Raw genomic sequence first — 21,103 nt, forward strand, 5'->3', positions numbered from 1 at the left:
ACCAATTATTTTTTATATATTTTTATTGATTTCAGAGAAGAAGGGAGAGGGAGAGAGAGATAGGAACATCAATGATGAGAGAGAATAATTAATCAGATGCCCCCTGCCTGCCCTACACTCGGGATCAGGCCCACAACCCATGACCTTCTGGTTCATGGCTCAATGCTTAACCACTGAGCCACACTGGTCGGGCTGAATTACCAATTAAATGAGAGTTATTTGTGCATAAAGAGAAGGAATGCACCAATATTGTATAAATTGCTTTTTATCCCATATTATACATCTAAATTTTAAATAAAATTGATGTACTTTTTTGCATTATGAAAACAATACCTGTTCATTATAGAAAATTTGCAGAAATGTAAAGAGAGAGTCATTTACAGTCCCAACATGCAGGAACAATCACTCTTACTATTTTAATTTCTTTTCTTTTGGAGTTCTTATATGCATAATTTGATATTTGCCCATTTAATATAACTGTGATGTCACTGAAATGCAAATTGACATTCTTTTCTTATCAAATAACATTTTTCTGTTTTACTAACTCTTTGTAAACATCTTTATAATGGCTGTATACTATTTCATTCAGCATTCACTCTGTAGCTCTGCATTGATTGCCTTTTATGCTAAGTGGCAATTCAGAAAGCACTGAGGGCTTAACATTGCCTATTAAGTAAAAGAGAAGCTTATTTCAGCCAATTTAAGACTGTGTATTAGTTTCCTGTTGCTGCTAGTAGCTTAAAGCAGTACATAATTATTATCTTACAGCTCTGGAAGTTAGAGTCTACAACAATTCTCATTGAGTCAAACAAAGTCAGAGGTGTCAGCAGGGCTGGTTCCTTCCAGAGGCTTCAGGCTTCAGCTGCTAGAGGCTGCACACATCTCTTGGCTCCTGGCCCCTTTGCATCATTCCAACGTCTGTTCTGTCATCACATTTTTACTGCTAACTCTGAACCTCTGCCTTCTTCTTATAAAGCCCCTTGTGATTGCCTTGGGCCCACATGGATAATGTAGGATAATCTCCCTATCCCAAGGTCCTTAATGTAAACACAGCTACAAAGTCTTCTTTTAGCCATATGAGGTACCACTGGCAGATCTGGGCAATTATGACATATACATTTTGGTGAAGCCGTTATTTAGCCTACCACAGATACATCAAATGCAGTATGCATCACACAGTATCCATTACACTATGACATGCCCTTGACCATAAGAGACACCTCAATTTCAGTGATATTAGATGTGATCCAATGTGTGTCTTGTGTACTTCACAATGAAATACAAACTGCACTGAACACTTGCAGGGATTAGTTCTTGTGCTAAACACTGTGTATACTGTGATACAATTTAATGACTTTATCTTCCAATGCATGTAAGCAGAGTTCATGCAACCAATTGAGTACTGTGGAGCATGGGAGCTCTTCTCACTCTTTGCTATCATAAGCCCCATCATGAACATAATAATGGTAACTGTAATTTTATTAAATGCACTAGTGGAAGTGATTTATGCTTATTACCTCAGTTAATCATCACAAAGACTTTGAGGCACTAAGATGATCTCCCTGTCATATATGAGGAAACTGAGGCACAGAATTTAAGTAACTTGCTCCACATCATGCAGTTAGTCAGTGGTGGAGTCAGAATTTGAGGCAAGGCTCTCAGGAGACCATATCCTTAACCACTGGGCCATGTTGCCTCACTGTATGTAGAAATGCGGGAAGATGTATACCTATGGGTATACATGTGTACTTAGAATAGATTCCCAAAAATAGAATAAAAGGAAATAAAGAGTTTAAAGGTACTTAATTAATGTTGCCAAAACGTGTATACCAATTTACATAGCTACTGTCATTAGTGTTTATTTATAGTGATGCTAAAGACAGTGGCCATTATTAATGTTTTGTTCTTGCAGAAAATTTGGACCAATTATTATATATTTTGTGGATACAATACTTTTCCTCAGGTGAAGTGTTTACATGGCCTTCAGCTTTTAAACTTCTTATTTGTAGATAGGCAATGGGATAAAGTGACAATTAAAAATCTAATCTAGAAATACATTCTTATATTGAGTTCTAAGTAAACATGACTAAATGCAATGAAGTAAATAAAAACCAAGATAAAAGTAGATGAGGATGAGGAAGCCTTGATAATAAAGCAAATCATCACCTGATATATTTTATATTAAACAATAACTGAATTAATTATTTATATGCCGTATATTTATGTACATGATAAGGTACAAGAGCTCCATTTTCCTAAGACATTCAGTCTTTATCTGGCATAACAGTCTATTTTCATGAAGTTATCTTCTGTATTCCTCTATCATCCTCTTCAGATCTTACATTGAGCATTTTTTTGACATTTTACTAAATGGCTTTTATTTCATGTTTATCTGTCTGGCTTTTCTCAGTAATTTTTTAAAAAGACATTTGATTTTGACCCAAATTTACTCTGTTATGCAAGAGCAACTAACATGCTTTAAAATCTTTTTTTAAGTTTATTATCTTGAAACAAAATAGGAAACATTCAAATAAGCATGTCTACTTTAATTTTTAATAGATTTTGATGACACTCTGTCTTTAATTTTTTAGAAGAATTAAATATGCCTTAGGTTCTACATTATGTTTGATGAACATTTTATGATTTATAATAAATTTTAGTGTTGCATAACACTAAGATTTTTAAATAATATACATAAAATGTAATCTAAATGAAGGTAAAGAAAATAATATTAAAAAGCAATAATCATATTAAAAAAAATCCCATGGAAGTATTCTATGTGAACTATAAACAAAAAAATTTAGAGAAGCAAAATTAGTAAAAGAATTTATTTTCAACACTGCCCTTGACTTTTCTTAGTATTTTAAATAATAGCTGGTCTTTAAACATTTATGTACAGATTTGATTGCTCTACTCTATATAATAAAAGTCTAATATGCAAATTGTCCCCTCGGGAGTTTGACCAACTGGGCGTTTGACCACTCGTTATGACGTGCGCTGACCACCAGGGGACAGCACGGAATGAAGAAAGGTCCTGGCCCTGGCCAGCAGCCAGCAGCTGCGGGGAGGAAAAACCTGGTTGACAGCCAGGGGAAGGAAGGCCCCGATCAGCCCTGATCACCAGCCAGGCCTAGGGACCCTACCCATGCATGAATTTCATGCACCAGGCTCTAGTCTACACTAATAAAAGAGAAAGATGCAAATTGACTATACTTTCTTGACACCCACGAGCCAATCAGGAATGAGTATGCAATTAACCCAACAAAGATGGCAGGTTCATTTGCATATGCAGGCTCTGAGCAGCCAGGAGCAGGGCGGGACACTTGTGTCATCACCATGGAGACGACACAGGCATTCTGCACCGCCCCAGCTGCTCCAGGCCTTTGGGCAGTGTAGGAAGGCAGAAAGGCAGCCCCATGCTGGAGCGAAGGCAGAAAGGCGGCTCCGGCTCGAGCAAAGGCGGTGCCGGTAGCCTGGGGCAGGAAGGCCCATTCTTGCACAAATCTTTGTGCATCGGGCCTCTAGTATTAATATAAAAGAAGAGAAATGTCCATGACCCTAATGATCAAGATGATCAATACCTTAAAAAATAGATGCTATGAATAAAATATTGGCGGGTTTTGTTGTTGTTTTGAATAACATAAAAGTAAAAATTAAGAATTCTCATCTTGCTGCAGTGGCTGCAGAACAGTACTGGAAGCACTCTCAGAGAAAAAGGAATCAGTTCTAAGAACTTGTTTAAAGATAGTAGAGAAGAAAGCAGACATGATAGGAACACTGCCTCTCATGTCTGAGGAAGGCACTGAGGCTTCAATGGCAATGGAGCTTGCCTTTACATAGATTGTAATTCTTACCCTCAGGATTGGAGAAAATACAGGCTATAGAGCTCTGCTGTCGATGTGGTAGCCCCTACCCGTATGTAGCTACTTAGCACTTGAAATGTAGCTAGCCTTGAATGAGACCCATGTAAAATACATGCAAGAATTCAAAGTTTGAATAAAAAAGAATATATAATGTGCCACTAATTTTTATAGTAATTGCATGTTGAAATGAAAATAATTTGGGTACATTGGGTTAAGTAAAATATATTACTAAAATTAATTTCACTTTTATATCTGGAAGCTAGACACATAAAATTATGTATGTGGCTCACACTGTATTTCCATTGGACAATGATGGTTTATAAAGGAAACCTTGTAGAGAAGAGAAGATTAGAAATTCTTATTTACTCCTATATTTTTTAAAATACATTTTTATTATTGATAGTATTACAGATATCTCCTATTTACCCACTCCTTTATCCTCCTCTTTCCAGCCCCTACCCAACCCCCTAGGTCTTCACTATCTATTGCCCATGTCCATGGACTATGCATATCCTATATAATAAAAGCCTAATGTGCAAATTGACCGAAAGGCAGAACGACCAGTTGTTATGATGCACACTGACCACCAGGGGGCAGATGCTCAATGCACGAGCTGCCCCCAGCTCACAGGCCCCAGGCCAGCCACAGCGGGTGCCAGCGGTGGCCCCCCTCATTGCCCCAAGTCACCCTTCAGAGGGAGGCCGACTGGTAATGGTGGTGGGGGTGGCAGGCAGCAGGGGGCAGGGCCAGCAAGTGGGCAACACCAGGCCGGCCAAGGAAGTTGTCAGCGGGGGTCCCCCAATCACCCCACCAGTCACCCTACAAATCGGCCCTGGTCGCCAGCCAGACCTAGGGACCCTACCTGTACACAAATTCCATGCAGTGTGCCTCTAGTAAGTATATAAGTTATTTGGTTCATCTCTTCTCAACCTCCCACCTCACATAAAGGTATGTCAATCTGTTACAGACATTTTAATCATGTTAATTTTTCCAATTCATGAACATGGTATATGCTTCCATTTGTATTTTCCTCTATTCCTTTTTGCAATGTCCTATAGTTTTCCAAGTACTAATATTTTACCTCCTTGGTTAAACCTTGCCAAATTCATTTAAAAGTGGAAAACCAAGTGATTTTCAGCATGGGGGAAAAGAGGCTATTAGAAGCATGAGGAAAGAGATAGCTGACAAAGCTATCTTATATACTGACCAATTTATTATTCATTCAAGTATTCAAATTTGTTGAATTCCTATTATGTAGCCAGTTACCCAAGGTACAGAGGCCAATAAAAATAGAAAGGAGGCAATCCTTGGCCTCATGGAGCTTGCATCCTAGTAGGTAAAGACAGATGATAACCATATTAATCTAGGTATGGATTTCTAGTTGAATGTTTAGTTTTATAAAAGAAGCGGTCTTCATAAAATGCTTGAAGAAAAACAGTTATCTTTTTTGAGCAATAAGATATTATTACTCAAATAACCAAGGATATAAGAGTCTGTGATGACATTTGTGCCTAAACTTGGTAATATGCTAATTAGATTGGGAGACCTTCCAAACGTCCTTCCAGACAAAGACATGGTGGCAGGGCTGAGGCAGAGGCAGTTAGGGGAGATCACGCCAGGGAGGGTAGTTGGGGGTGAGCAGGCTGGCAAGCATAGGGGTAAGGGGTGATCAGGCAGGCAGGCAGGTGAGCAGTTAGGAGCCAGAGGTCCCAGATTGCAAGAGGGATGTCCCAGGGATCGGGCCTAAACCAGCAGTCGGACATCCCCCAAGGGGTCCCAAATTGGAGAGGGTGCAGGCTGGGCTGAGGGACAAAACCACCCCACCCCCAGTGAACAAATTTCATGCACCAGGCCACTAGTTTGGTAATAAGAGAGATTACAATTATTGCTGTTATTATTATCATTTCATCTTTAGGATTTTTTATAGAGTTCTGGATATACATATTTATTTAAAAAGTAAATAAAATAGAAATGACCACTCTCCAAAACAGTTACTTTTCCTGAAGGACAAAACAGGTTTACTATTCTTAAATTGTGTGTGCTGATTTGAATTAAAAATTGCACAATGGTTTTTAGCAATAAAACCTGTGCATAAATGTTTAAATACCAGTCATTGTTTATATTATGCTTTAAAATTCTTGCTATTGACAGGGGACCAAGATATCTGCCTTTGGTGCAATTGCCCAGTATTTTCTATCAGCAAAATCATAGGATATTAAAACAAAAAGAAAGCTCAGCTTCCATGCAACCCAGGGATTCTGCGACTTTTCTTCAATAAAGTTTATGAATTCCCCAAGTATCTACCACAGATACATTTCCTTGGAATTTTATATTTTATCTTAAAAACTTGTGTGAATTTTGCATTACTCCATAATATAGACACATTTATTTGATATTTTAAAAAATCCCTCCCAGTCTTCTACCAAAGTTAATATTCAGAAAGACAATTCTTATCTCTTCTGTAACTTTAGTGTATTCCAAGCACCCCACTTATTGTATAGTTCTAGATGCTATAAAATCCAGATACATTCAAACAAGCAGAGCCCTCCATTCCTGGAACCTAAGTGGGAAGTGTTCTTTCTATACCTTTGTTGGAGTCGATTCCAATAAAGAATTAGAAACCCAGGAAGGCTAAAAATCTGCTTGGGTCATGTGACACCCAGTTTCAGAGATGAGACTTGAACTCAGAATTGCTTATTCTGGACTTGCAAGCTATGTTGCTACAGCAATAGCATAACAACAGTCTTTTGAGCAGTTTACCACTCAAGGGATTCCCCATCCCAATAAATATTTGTGGAGAACAAGAACCCATGGAGAATATGATTAAAGAGAGACAGATAGCTGTGGCCTCCACTTTTCCTGGCAATCAGTAGTTCTGCCAGGAGAGAAGCCAGAAAGGAGCCAGGCAAAGACTTCAAGGTTCCTGATGGGAGGGAAAAAAAGTGTTTACTGAAAGTCTGGCATTTTGCTTTGCAGCTGCTACATAACTAGCATTTGGGAGTCAAGAAGCTCTGTTGCCTAACCTATAGTAAATACAGAAGTCGTTTCCTAGATCTACGAATCCTTATTTTTTTCTTGAAGTCACATGTTTTTTTAATAAGAGTTTTTCCCTGCCCTAACCGGTTTGGCTCAGTGGATAGAGCGTCGGCCTGCGGACTGAAGGGTCCCAGATTCGATTCTGGTCAAGGGCATTTACCTTGGTTGTGGGCACCTCCCCAGGAGGGGGTGTGCAGGAGGCAGCTGATCGATGTTTCTCTCTCATCATTGATGTTTCTAACTCTCTATCCCTCTCCTTCCTCTCTGAAATCAATAAAGATTTTTTTTTTTTTAAAAAGAAGATGACATTCACTTTTGATGAACTGCTACAAGGAAGGAAAGATTAGGCTACTCTGAAATAGTTTGACACTCTCCTTAAAGAAGCTATTTAATTAGATGGCATTTTTTACAGAAACATAGTAAAATATAAGGGAAAATAGGGGAAACTGGTTTGATTTTCTTTTTTAAGACACTGGATTTCTGTGGTTTTCTTTTCTCACTTTCTTTCTAAGATGCTAAATTTAATTCATGTACATCCCTGAATGTTTTTGATACATCAGTTCAAGTTCATGGTGATATATATATATATATGATTTCTTTTATGAATGTCATTTTGTAGGTAACATATTTTAATTTAAATTCCTAAAACCAAAATATTGTTTTTAATTTAATGAAATGTTTTCTTCCCTTCATTGGGAACAACTATTAAAACTGCTAAATAATATCTTTAATACTTCACTGAGTTCTCTGCTCTAATTCCTTCTTAATTACTATTCCCTAACTTATTATTTTTAATGGTGCATAAAGCCATGAAATAAATTATATATGTATGTATAATTTCATATATATATCATTTTACATATATATGAAATATCTGCAGGGAAGTTAGTAGATGAAAGATCCAAATGAATAAATACATAAAAACTTGCAGAGCTATAATTCACATGAGCATCTGTAAGTACATGTTATATGTTTTAAGTGTGCAGATCCTGTCCTCTGTTACCTCTTTAAAGGAGATTTATTCCACTTACAATATCAACTGTCAAGTGACTTCTTCCTTGTGACTTTGGCAACTGTTCTTTGTTAAAATAAATACTAAGTCATCTTGTTTGTGGAGACAAGAATAGAACTTTAATTTTAGCAGTAATTATTGCTTCACAATAATAATGAATTTATTCAATTATAAGATTATTTTTCCCACTAATTCCACATACAATGATTTTTTTTCTGGCAGAAATACAAAACAACTAAGAATAAGTTGATTATTATGACATTCTTTGTTTATAAATAATACTAAAGTGATTTGTGATTGGTAGAGGATTAAAATTTTGGATTTTAGGTCCAGATGTTAAAAAAATTCAGAATCTAGAGGATAAAAATATAAGGAGATGTATTTTAAATTACAGAAATAATCACATTAATGGCAATTCTATTAGAAGAGATTAGCCAAAGGTACTTTTAATTTGCAAATAGAGTAAGATTAGTTTGCTCTATTTTCTTGAGGTGATGACTTTATAAAATCTTTCTTATGTAAACAAAATCATTTTGATTCAAAATTAAAACCCCTTTTTATATTAGTCAGAATTATTAGTTATATTACTACCTTCTCTTTTTCAGCTAATTATAGCATTTATATTCTAATGAAAAAGCCATTCATCTGTTCAAAAAAGCTTTTTATGAACACTGACTCTGTGCCAAGTGTTGTCTTTGCCAAAGACTTTGAAGGAGAACTGATACTTGTTTTGTTAAAAGAAGAAAACTTTTTCTTTTATAAAAAGAAAAATTTATCATAGTTTTTCAAAATCTTAGTGCAATGTAAAGTTCTATGGTTCTAATAAGGAGTGATCCTCTTTTAATTTTATATATTTTGTTTTACATCTCAATTTATGTCACACATATTTTTCCTTAGTTTTTCTAATTTCCCTTGATGTCAACTTTGAAATATATGTGATTCAGTAGCTTATAATTGTACTTGAATCTCGAATATATACAAGTTTGATATGGAGGAAATTTGATGTAGAGGAGGATAAGTAAAGAACATTGTATTTTAGTGAGAAAAGTAATATCAAAATGTATAATTTAGTATGTGACTGTCAAGCTAAAAATGTAACATGTTTCCTAAAAGACAGGAAGGCATCTCACCAAAGTGTAGGGTGCATTCTTCACCCTATGCCTATAGGGGAACACGGCCAGCCTAAAATGTGTTCAAAGGAGAGAGATTAAGAATATTAAGGACCTCTGATCCATGCAGGAAATGGATGAAAGAAAAGGAAAGTTCTAGCACAGATAAGTATAAAAGGAGGAGCAAAATAGCTCCTCACCAGTTGTTAATTGGCTGTCACATGATTGAGTATCTGACTTGATCTGAATAGATCTGAGGAATGGACACAAGGTTCTCTGGGGAGAAACTATGAAGATATGAATATGGGCTCAATAAAAAGACATTCTAATAATCAGAGGCACTCAGAAGTGGCACTCAGGCCAGTACACAGAGCATATTTATATATTATACTAGAGGCCCAGTGAACAAAAATTTGTGCACTTGGTGTGGGGGTCCCTTGGCCCAGCCTATGCCCTCTTGCAGTCTGGGACCCCTTGGAGGATGTCCACCTGCTGGCTTAGGCCCTCTCCCTGGGAGAACGGACCCAAGCTGGCAGTCAAACATCCCTCTGGCAGCCTGGCAGCCCTCAGGGGATGTCCACTTGCCAGGCCAGCCTGGGTGAGGAGCCTGGGGTGGTTTGCAGGCCAGCCACAGCCCCAGTGGAGTGGGGGTAACCGCTGGGGCCGGGCCAGCCTGGGTGAGGGTCTGAGGGCTGTTTTCAGACTGGCCACACCCCCTTCAGGGTTGGCCCTCACCCCATGGGGGGTTGGCCAGCCTGGTGAGGGGCTGATGGCTGTTTTCAGGCTTCTCAGACCCCCTTCAGGGTGGGGGTCCCCACTGGGGTGCCTGGCCAGCCTGGGTCAGGGGCTGATGGCTGTTTTCACACTGACCAAGCCCCCTGGTGACCGAAGCTCCCAGCCTTTCCTTTTTTTGTGTTTTTTTTCTATTCACTCCAGCTCCGTGGTGACTGGAAGCAGGAATCTGGGATTTATTTACCTTCTATAATTGAAACTTTGTTGCCTTGAGAGGAGTCAGCAGCTGGCTGGGAAGCTTGGCTTCTTCCATCATTTGGGCAACCAAGCCTCCTGCTTAATCCAGCTCGATGGCTGCCAGCCACCATCTTGGTTGGGTTAATTTGCATATAGTCGCTCTGATTGGCTGGTGGGTGTGGCTTAAGGTGTAGCGAAGGTACGGTCAATTTGCATGTTTGTCTATTATTAGGTAAGATAGCAGGTTGAGCTGTAATTAATGCATTTAAGGTTCATTCTGTCCCTGAAAGTGTAGGATGTTCTTGTGTCCTGTCCCAAAGTTGAAAGATACAAAACAAAAGCAAAGTAAAATAGAAGTCATGACTGTACATGCTCGCAGTTTTTGAAGACATCCCTTTTTTGAGTAACACAAAGTGAAAAAATAAACGCATACCCACACAGCGAGGAAGACTACCATTCTCCTATCCAGAGAGTATAAGTATTTATGCAGCAATAACCTGAGATTGGGAAGGAGCACCAACTTTGCAACTTTTAAGGAAATTCATATTACGGCTAATGCCTTAGATTTCATGTTCATCTCTCGGAATGGCAAGCAAGACTCCAGTTTGTCTTTTGTAAAAAGTCTGCATAAAAACAAAGGCTTTCATCAGGAAAGGAACTGATTGTAAAGTGCTTTAAACAAACCTGTCCCAGTGAGGGTATACATGAAACAGAAGAAAGTAACATAGAACGAGATACCAAGTGCTGCTTTTTCCTTTCTTCCACTGTCCTCTCCAGAAATGAACTTTTAAATCTTACTAAGAAGAGAAGTTGACAGTCAAATACATATGCTTCTTTATATCGGTAGAAGAAGCAAAGCATTCTTGGCATTTTCCACTTAGAAATAAAGTCCTCTGTGTTTTGTGTTCTCTCTTCATGCTTTTTCTTTCTCTCTCCGAAGATTTAAACTGTTTTGATCATTCAAAATCACTTCTTCTTTCACACGCTGCCAAAGAGCCTTAGGGAATTTGTAAATAATGTGTATTCAAACATATTTTCTGAAATTTAAGTTGGCATTTACCAGATTTCTGTTATTTAACTTTGTGGTCCTTTGTGTCTTTATATTATAATCACTACTGATGGACAAAGTGCTTTTTCTTCTCATTTGAAACTCTCTTGTGCCGATAAATTATGCAGTTGAGTCACATTCCAGAGGTGCAAATTTGTTTTCCAGACAGGACAGGGTGTAGATCCCCAATCTTTATCAGGAGGGGCTGAGAGGAGAGAGTCAACCAGTTAGCTTTCCTCTATGAATCTCCTCTTAAAGGAATAAATCATTATCTCTGACTGACCTCCAAATTATAAAGAGGCAAATAAATATGCCTTGCCTTGCTGCCTTTATAAGCCTACGATAAATACTCATTCATTCATCTCAGCAGATAGGATAACAATTGCCTATAATGTTTTTCAGTGAAAAGTGGGTATAATAATAAAGTATTCTAAGTAAAAGATTTTATAGTTAATAAATGATATAGTGTCCAATGATACAGTCTTCAGATGATTAGTGTCTACTCTTAAATTTGATGACATAAATGATTTTATTGGATTGTGCTATAATCTTGTGATTAAATATGGATTAAAGCACACAACATTTTGGTCAGAAAACAGTTGACTACCATTGTTAAGTCATTGGTAAATAGAGCTTAATTTGCCAGCTTTTGTTTGACCTCACAATGTGAGAAACACATTGATGCTCAGATACAAGGAACTTTATGAGAACAACCTCTTAAGGAATACAGCCAGTCGTGCCGAGTCACACTAACTCACATTAGACTTTTATTAGAACATTTATGGCCAGAGCAGCATTATCTTGTCTTTTAACCAAGCCACTGTGCAGCAATAGACTGGCCTGTAAATTCATTGCAAATTACTTTTCCTCAGATTAGATTGCCTATCTAATAGCAAATTATTATTCTAGTTTAGTAGAAAACAACCACTGTGGCAATGTGGTTCAAAAAATCAAGAGGTACTGCCAAATGCAGTATCAGCATAGTATTATGAGCTAACGCTAAAGAAGACTGGGAATTTCTCAGCTTGTATCACCGGAAATCAATCACAACCAAAGTTCCTATTTATGCGGTGCAATTTGGTAGGTGTGATTAATATCACAGGGGTGTAACTAGAGTAAATCTAATCCCAGTTTGCCTAGACTGTCCCAGTTTATATCTGCTGTCTAATATAATTGTTAATAGTTCTCCCACTCTAAAACAATGTCATATGGTCACCCTGTGTGTAATCATATTTCCCAGTTTATTATATATGTGGACATATAGAACATACAAACTGTAAAGCCAAATAGCCACATATGAATTCAATAATAATAAAACAAACATCAAAAGTATAAGCAATGCTGAATAAGGAGGGCAATTAAATACCATATAATTCTTAAGAAAGATAGAGAGATTAATCAGGGGGGATTTCATTTAAGAGGTAGTATTTGAACAGTCTTAAAAAGTGTTATGCTCTGCCTAAGCAAAGAAGAGGAGATGACATTTTACATGGAAGAGAAGTACATGATTTCAGAAAAGCATTAAGTCGAGAAAAGACAAGAGGAATCAACTTATTCAGCTATATATTAATATCTATTGACAGGTATATTTTCAAATATAATTTGAAAATAGAAAGGGGGTGGAGAAAGCTAGTAGAGTAAAAGAATACTTGAGCAGAATTAGAAGGCTGTATCAATAATCTATGTATGACTTGATAGTTGAGAGCTGAATTAGGGTATCCATTGAATGGGGCTAATTCAAGAGCCACATGAATGAAAAAGATAGAACTTCGCAATTTTCACTTGCATGAAGTTTGTGTCTGAAAGTGCTTACAACCAATCATCTTTTATTCTCACCTACTTCCCAATGAGGTTTGTAAATGTAGACATTTTATCACTGTTCTACAGATCAGCAATTGAGAATTCCAAGAAATTAAACAGCTTCCAACAACTCTGTAGCTAATTGGTGGTCACGGTGTGGAGGGGTGTCCTGATTCTCTGCATTGAATGCATGAGGTGAAGAAGAAAGAAGGAAGGAAAAATACAAAATCTGAGCAACTGGGAAATTTGTTTCCAGGAACAGAATTAGAAATGTCAGAAGACAGAGTTTGTTTAGGAATGAACATGAGGGGTGGATTTTAAACAGATTTGGTTTGAGCTGATGGTCAAATCACATTTGTGCCTTAAAAAAAAAAGCACAGGGGAAAAGGAATGGATGAAGGTGAGAATATAATCAAATTGAAACCCAATAAAATAAAAATGAATGCTAGGAACAGAGAGAGATTAGTGTTTGTAGCTAAATCTTAGGACATGTTAACATTTAGTGTTTATAAACCAGGAAAGGAGGCAAATTGAAGAGGGAAAAAGAAATAGAAAAGGTCCAAGGGGATAGACCAGCATAGCAAGCCAGCAAATAGGGATTGAGTCAAGAATGAAGGGTAAGCCGCATAGTGAAGTGCTCTAAAGAAGTCACAGAATAAGAGGGAAAAGGTACCACAAAATGTCTGAGATAATGCAGGAGAATGAAAGGTGACTTCTAATCTCTACGTGAGATCCGGGAAGCTTTCTTGTAAATAAAGTGAAATGGATAGTGTTTGGATAGGCAAACATAATGAAGTGAATTAAGGGACAGATGAGTGGGAATGTCACAGGCAAACGCTCAGAGCGGGACACTCTGGGATATGGACATGGGACCAAAAGAAATACGGTTTGACAGTGTTCTGAACCCTCACTGTGCATCTGACCGACCTGAAGAATTTTTTAAAAATACACCTGCATAGTTCACAGCCAGAGATCCTGAATCAGTTAGCTGAGATGGGCCTCAACCTAAGTACTTTTGTTTTAATTTTTAAACCTCCCCCGGTGATGTTATTTGTAGTGAGGCCTGTGAAGCACTCTGAAAGAAAGGCTCTGAAAGAAACTAATGGACACTAAATGTTTGAAATGTATGATTAAAAGATGTTTCTTCCCATATGAAAAAAAATGTACTTAATTTAACAGCTAATGGAGAATCACTTAATTTTTGTTTTAAGAATATTTTAGCTTTTAGAAAATCCCTTTAGTAATATGATGGCTCTGTTATCCCAGTGTGTAGCTGTTCTCTACATGCTTTGGGACAATTCTCATCTCAGACATGTGCCAGCTCTGGGTTATGTTGACTAATTCTTCAGGATCATACACAGGGCAGTTGGAGAATGAAGGCAGCATACTAATGGCAAGTAATTGCAAGCTGAAGAAGAGACAACAAAACAGCTTCCACCTGAAGAAGAGCAACCACTTTCAGATGAGCAGAAAATGTGTGAAAGGACACTAGGGCTTTCTTCACACGGTAGTTATTTTTGGAATTCTTGGCCAGCCCAGAAGACGACAAGTCCATCTGAGGATTCTTTTTAAGGAAAAAGTGACCTACGATCCATGACGCAAAGAGGCACGACACAAACAGGAGCAGTTCCTTTTAATTAGATTGCAAGTTTGCCTGGCCAGGGCCCCAACACACTGTGTTTCCGCATGGAGAGGGTTGCCACATAAAATAGAAGACTCCAGACAAGTTGGAATTTCAAATTTAAAAATGAGTACTTTTTTTTAGTATAAGTGTGTCCAATGAACTATAGTTTTTAAAAATTAGTCACTGTTTACCTGAAATTCAAATTTAACTGGTGTTCTCTATTTTGCTAAACCTGGCAAACCAGACATGTAACTTGTTAAAACTGAAATAATAGCCAACACAAAATAAGGAGAATAGAGATATTTGGAATTTAGAGTTATATGAAAGAAAACTGAATCCCTTTTAATGAACAAACTTTATCAAAGCTAAACACGGAAAAGTTAATCCAGCTATACAAGGAGGGTTCAGTTCCCATGCAGGCCCATGGGAGACACAGGAAGGTCAGAGTTCAATACCGTTTCTACACTCACTTTTAAAGACGTTCCTTTTTGAAGAGACCTTAGACAATCACCACCCTTACTATTCAACGTGTGTGTGTAGTGTGGACCAGCAGCAGCAGCATTGGGGCCCTGTTTGAAATGCAGAGTTCCAACCTCCCCCCAGACCTAATGAACCAGCACGTGCATTTTAACAGGATCCCTTGTGACCTGTATGCACAGTCAAGCCTGAGAAATGCAGATTTAGTTCTGTAGTTTCCAAAAACATGCTCTGAGAAGGTGTAGGGTCCACAGGCTCCCTCATGGCTCGGGAAGAGCATGTCAGCAGGGGCTCCTCCCTCCCAGTGAAGGGAGACCTACTCACCACAATCTGGTTTGGATTACAAGGGAAGATTTCAGTGGGACAAAGGGTCTGTGACAAGCACTTTTTCAATTTAAAAAGAAAAGAAGTTGAAAAACAATAATCTAGTTTATTTCATTTTCCAAATGGGGAAACTGAGTAACAAAGACATCATGTGACTACCTAAGTCCTCTGATGGGAGCTAACAGATGCTGTTTCAGTCTGATCCCAGCTTCTTTCTACGACCCCCTGTTCACTAAAGAAGGCAGCACAAAACACCAGAAATTTCCAGCCAGCTGCTTGTCAAGTGTCTTCCAACTGAGCCTTGAATTTTAAATCGGGTCCATTTTCTTTTACACTCATGCCTAGTAACTTCCTTTCAAAGCTCATCTAACCCAACTCAAAGGACTATTTGCTTTGCTGACTGAGCTTGAAGAGAAGTCTCCAGCTGCAGTTGTGTGTACACTGCTAACTGAGGGTACCCTGCAGGTTTGTTTATGTATATTTCAGCTAATTATCTTGCCACAGACCATTGAGACAGATCTGGATGACTGTTCAATTAATAGTACTGAAGGAGTAATTAGGGAGAATACCTGATTGCACAGCCCACCCAAGCCGGCATATCAATGTGAACATTGACTTCTGAATGTAATTAATCACATAAATAATTCTCCAGCATGAAATTAGAGATCACCCACGCATTATGCCCGCTAATGTTTTAAAGCATTACTTCCCGAATTTCTGTAATGAATTCCACTACATTCTGATTTGAATTTTTCAATTTCAGCATACATCCTGCCCTGCTAGCAAGTGATCCTGTTTCCCCTATCAGTTTCTGCAGGAATGTGAATTTGCTGTTCTAAAAAGAAGTCAGATTTAGACACGTCTAAGCCTTGAGAAACACATAAAAATGCAGACTTGTGACCACAACACTTTGTGTCAGTGTTAGACATCGGGTGTCTAGACCCCCTTGTCCACTGGATAGATGCCTCATGTTATAGCATCAACTTTAAAGATTTTTCTATAAGAACCAACTACTCAGACATTCCCTCACAGAGAACTGCCCCCATTATTTTCTTTTATAAGGAAACCTTTGAAGGACTGAAGATCGACATAGAAAAGCATTTCAATTAGGACTAATTTATATAGATTTCCCTTAAATTTAGAAAACCTAAAAGTTCATGAAGAGAGGCAGGAGGGACAATGATCAGAAGAACCACCATACAGAGGAATTTTTAAATCACTCTTTTTTCCCCACAACGTTAAAGGCAATTATCTCAGGCAAGCCGATGTAAGGATCCTAAGAGTTTAGAGGACAAACACTTAGATAATATTTTACAAGTGAAGGAACAAAGGCCCAGAGAAATCAGATGATTTAAGATCATATAATTAATTTGTGTCATATGTGAAAGTATTCTAGAAAGAAAGCAGAATTTTGGTAAAGTTACTACTCTTTAGTATCTTTAGGGCTAAGCTAGAGATATCGAGAAAATGTAAAATCAAAAGAATGTAAAAACAGACCAAATTTTTAAAACCCTAGTTGTATGATATTTGTTAGAGTTCAATTATGAATTTTAAGATATCATTATTAACCAAAGGACTTGTTTGCATGCATATGAGCCTAACCAATGGACACAGACAGTAGGAGGGTGAAGGCATGTGCTGGGGGGTGGGGGTGACTGGGGAAAGGTCAATGGGGGAAAAAGGAGACTCATGTAATACTTTAAACAATAAAGATTTTTTTTAAAAAGTTATTTAACAAAAAGAAAAAAAAGAGCTATATTAAGATATCATTATCGAAAAAGGCATTTTATTTTAATCTAGACAAAATACATGTACATACTCCCAAAGGGACCAGAAACTACTAGTATGTTCCAAACCTTTCTTTGGTCATATGTCCTTCAACACAACATCTAGCACCATACTAGACATTTCTGATTTTGTAAATATTTTGTTCATTCGCGTTGTCCCAATAATTCTACTTCTGAGAGTTTATAAAAGGAACTAGTAAGTAAGAGATATATTCATCAGATGAGTAGCAAAGTTAGTCAATGTAATGTTATTTATATTGTCAAAAAATTTGGAAAACTACCTCAAATATCAAGTTGATTATATAAAACATTTAGTTATAAATAATATACGCTACAAACATTTAAAATAATTTTGTAGAGGCATAGTTTGTTTTCAGTGTTTAGTTATGGGGGGAAAAAGAGCTCTTAAAACAGTATGTGCAATGATTCATTGTTCCTAGAAATGCATATAAGTGGTGGACACTGAACGTTGAAGCAAATTATGTGTGAGTGGCGGGATCTCTGGTGATTTTAAATGTTGATGGCAAGTCTGTGTGTGTGTGTGTTTATAACAAATAGTAGGAAAAATCAAGAGAAAATTTTAAGGTAATTAATTCAGAAAATAAGTTACAATTATGTTAACAGAGGAAGCTTCACTGTCCAAAACTTTTGTACTTTATTTGTACTTTATCATCACAAAGTACGTGATGAGCATTATTAATCTTGCATTCTTTTCAGCTAATACAGAGAATAATTAACTTAATGTTTCTGACTTATTAACAGAATACTGAACTTGTTGATAAGGGTATATTTTTAAGACTGACATAAAAATAGAACCATGTTCACAAATTTCAGATAAGCTATACGCAAGCCACTGAATTTTAAGAATTAAGTTCTACAGTGGGGAGAATTAACTTTGGAAGTAGATAGATCTCATTTTAAATCTTGGCTCTGCCACTTACTAACTTTACGAGTGTGAAAAAATATAAATGATGGAGTTCTGCATATCAAATGAGATCATATATAAGTCACCTAGTACAAAGCATGAACTACTGTTAGGAGCTTAACAAAATATAACTTTCACAGGCATCATTATCAACATTCTCATTATCTGGGTTGTACATTAATTAGCGCTAGTTCACAGGCCATACTTGCCAGCTGGACCCACAGGCCAGGTAGGTCTTAGAAATGTGGGGGTTCAGAAATAAGACATAGTTGAGCTGCTTGACTCAAAGAAGGACTAGGGCAGTTGTGGCTTCAGAAGTCCATTTGTGAAGTTACTGAAACCAGGGTAGTGGTCATAAATAGTGAGTACAATGGCATATTGGCATTTTCCCACAGACAGGAGTAACCATGAGTTATAGGGCCATCTGCCTAGAGACGCTTTGTATATTTCTAACGATGATGATTTTTAGTTCCAACAGAGACACACCATTTTTTCTACCTACCTCTCTCTCAGTTTTAACTTGTTCTTTTGAAAAATATGAATAATTCAGTTCTACTTACATCATGGACTTAATCAGCTAACACATATAAAGCATTCTGACCACATAATGTTACATAGAGAGTACATAATATTATTAGAAGGCAAAATGTAATTAACTTGATTGGTATTTTCCCAGGAAGTAGAACTAATACTCATTCATACCTGGTATGAAAATTCTTCTGCAGCCACTAATCATTGACATTGGAATATAATTGGCAAATCTAGAAAGCTGCCAAATGCCAGGATATCTACACTAATATTTAACATTTTTTTTCACATTGAAATTCTTTAGGTAGAAATAAACTTCCTTCAATATTTATTATATTACTTACTCCAAAATTGTAGACATAAAAGAAGACTAATAGTTTCTAGTGTCATTGTGACCATAAAATGAATTTTAATGTTTGTTTGATGGATGGAGTACTGGGGAGACATGCAGTCCTTTGTCGATAGAAATAACCTGCATTTTAGGACTCGTGACCATATGGGCAATTATTTAGCGCATAGGGCCAGGATGGTTCATGCCCTCCGAAGCTGGATTCAGTTTTCAGGGCATGGCATCTGTTAATTTTCAAGCACAAAAAGTAATATATATGAAGTCTCAGCTTAATAAATAATTTTTTAAGATATTAAATGGTTTTCCTTTTAGTTTATTTGCCAGAAAATCTGGCACCTAATTTGATGTACACTTCTAAGTACCCTGCAGAATTTTATGGCCTTGAGTTTTGAGTAAGTTAATTAATAAAATGAAATGATGTCATTATTGACTTCTAGAGAAGAGAAAGTGTCAATGGCTACATAGTAAGAAGACATTTTTTCTACTACAGTTTATTTTTGCCTAGTTATATTTGGGCATTTGTAGGATCTTTTAGACATAAATATGCATGAGATGTAAAGCTTACCTTTGAGAAGCTCTACATCTGATGGGGTAGGTATGGCAAATGCCTGTCACCTAAGAGGGGCTGATAGTACCAGAATGGAAATTCAGTCATGGGGCTTTGTGGGTATGTAATTCCAGCTATGGTGGTAATAAGAGAGAATTTCACATATCACTAAATTTAATTTAGAAGTTAATCTAAACTGTCTGGCAAATATATTCAGATGTGATCATCACCCTGGTGTTCATTGTGTTTTCATTTTCTCTTTTAGAGACGCCCAAGCAGATGGCCTGCGATGAAGTTTCGGAGAGGTTCCGGCCACCCAGCCTACGCTGAAGTTGAACCAGTGGGAGAGAAGGAAGGTTTTATTGTATCAGAGCAGTGCTAAGATTTCTAGGACAGAACAGCACCAGTGCTGGCTTACAGGTGTTAAGACTAAAACCTTCCCTATACCATTAAGACAAAAAAACACAAACACACATACACACAGACACACACACACACAGGGAGCCCTAAGCTGCTGTAGCCTGAAGGAAACAAGATTTTTGGACAAGCCCAGCCCAGGAAGGGTAAGAGAAAAACGAAAACTTATAAAAGCCACAATTTACCACTGAACATAGAATTCCTTTGAGGATTGGCATCTATAGTTCACCCAGAACATCTCGTGTGGACTTCCCAGAATTATGACAAGATTACAGTGCCATCGGCTTAGGTGCAGGGTTGCAAAGGGATCGAGAACAAGAACACTAATAACAAAGCTTTAGTTCACAAAGGATCTACACCTTTGGTTCATATACTCTTCTCCGATGTCTCAAAGATAACTGTGTCCCAAAGCCGGAACCCTTCCACCCAAAAGAGCAATGATGAATGTCAAGATTGCTGAGAAAAATAGCTCACGCAGGAACAACACAAACACAAAATAAGAAATTTTCTATCTTTTCATCAGACGTGTGGCCAAAGGATTGTGTTTTTTTCTGGTCTACATCCACCTGTTCCAACAGGTTCATTACTTTATAGGATGAACTTTTATCTGCACAGGAGGTTTAAACTATGCTTCCCTCTTCCTTGTTAATGAATGCCCTTTTGTGAGCTGTGGTAGAATTTCCAACCTGTTAGCTAAGGATTAGGAAAGAGGGAGTAGCAAATGAAGCTTTCTATTCTCGCTCCTCAGAATAAAACTTGATTTGCTTTACGAAGCATTGCCTCCATTTCCCAACTGTGAAGTCCTATGAAGCCACAGTTGCTCTTGGCTGAAGGAAACAAAAGGATGAGTAGTTCCTTAATCACTTTTTAAACAAAAATGTTAAGGGATTCTTAGTATATGGGTATTTTTTACTTTTTGCCGTTTCAGTACTAAAGGCCCATTTCATTGTCGATTCCCTTCTAAGAAGCCATTTAAGTCAGCATATCCCTGGTGATAAAAGAATGAAAGAACCCTGCTGAATCATACAGTAATTTTCTTTAAAGCACATAGTAGTTACATAAATATATATAAATATATTTTTCTTTATAACTAACACAAGGCAGGCTCTTGTGACTCTAAGAGTGCATTTTTGTCATGAAGACAAAACAAATGCAAGGTGCATTACTGCATACTTCCATAGAGTTGTAAAATAATCCTTAATATTAGAATATTTTTATGTCACTTAGCAAAAGTGGTTCAATTGGTTGCAATGCCAATCGTTGTCCTGCCTATTTGAGCCACCCTTTC

At 37.4% G+C, this 21,103-nt stretch overlaps 1 protein-coding gene across 1 annotated transcript in view; it reads left to right on the top strand.

Moving 5' to 3' along the window:
* The window catches only part of PLXDC2 (plexin domain containing 2), a 416,974-nt gene extending 396,159 nt beyond the window's left edge, over positions 1–20,815 (top strand). Inside the window, exon 14 of the mRNA XM_006759923.2 lies at positions 19,664–20,815. Coding sequence (XP_006759986.1) covers positions 19,664–19,780 — 117 coding nt within the window. The 3' untranslated portion in view covers positions 19,781–20,815. The remainder of the gene's footprint in view (positions 1–19,663) is intronic.
* The last annotated feature ends 288 nt before the right edge of the window (positions 20,816–21,103 follow it).

The sequence above is a fragment of the Myotis davidii genome, unplaced genomic scaffold (genome assembly GCF_000327345.1).
Source record: "Myotis davidii unplaced genomic scaffold, ASM32734v1 scaffold376, whole genome shotgun sequence".
In the NCBI taxonomy this organism is placed as follows: Eukaryota; Metazoa; Chordata; class Mammalia; order Chiroptera; family Vespertilionidae; genus Myotis; species Myotis davidii.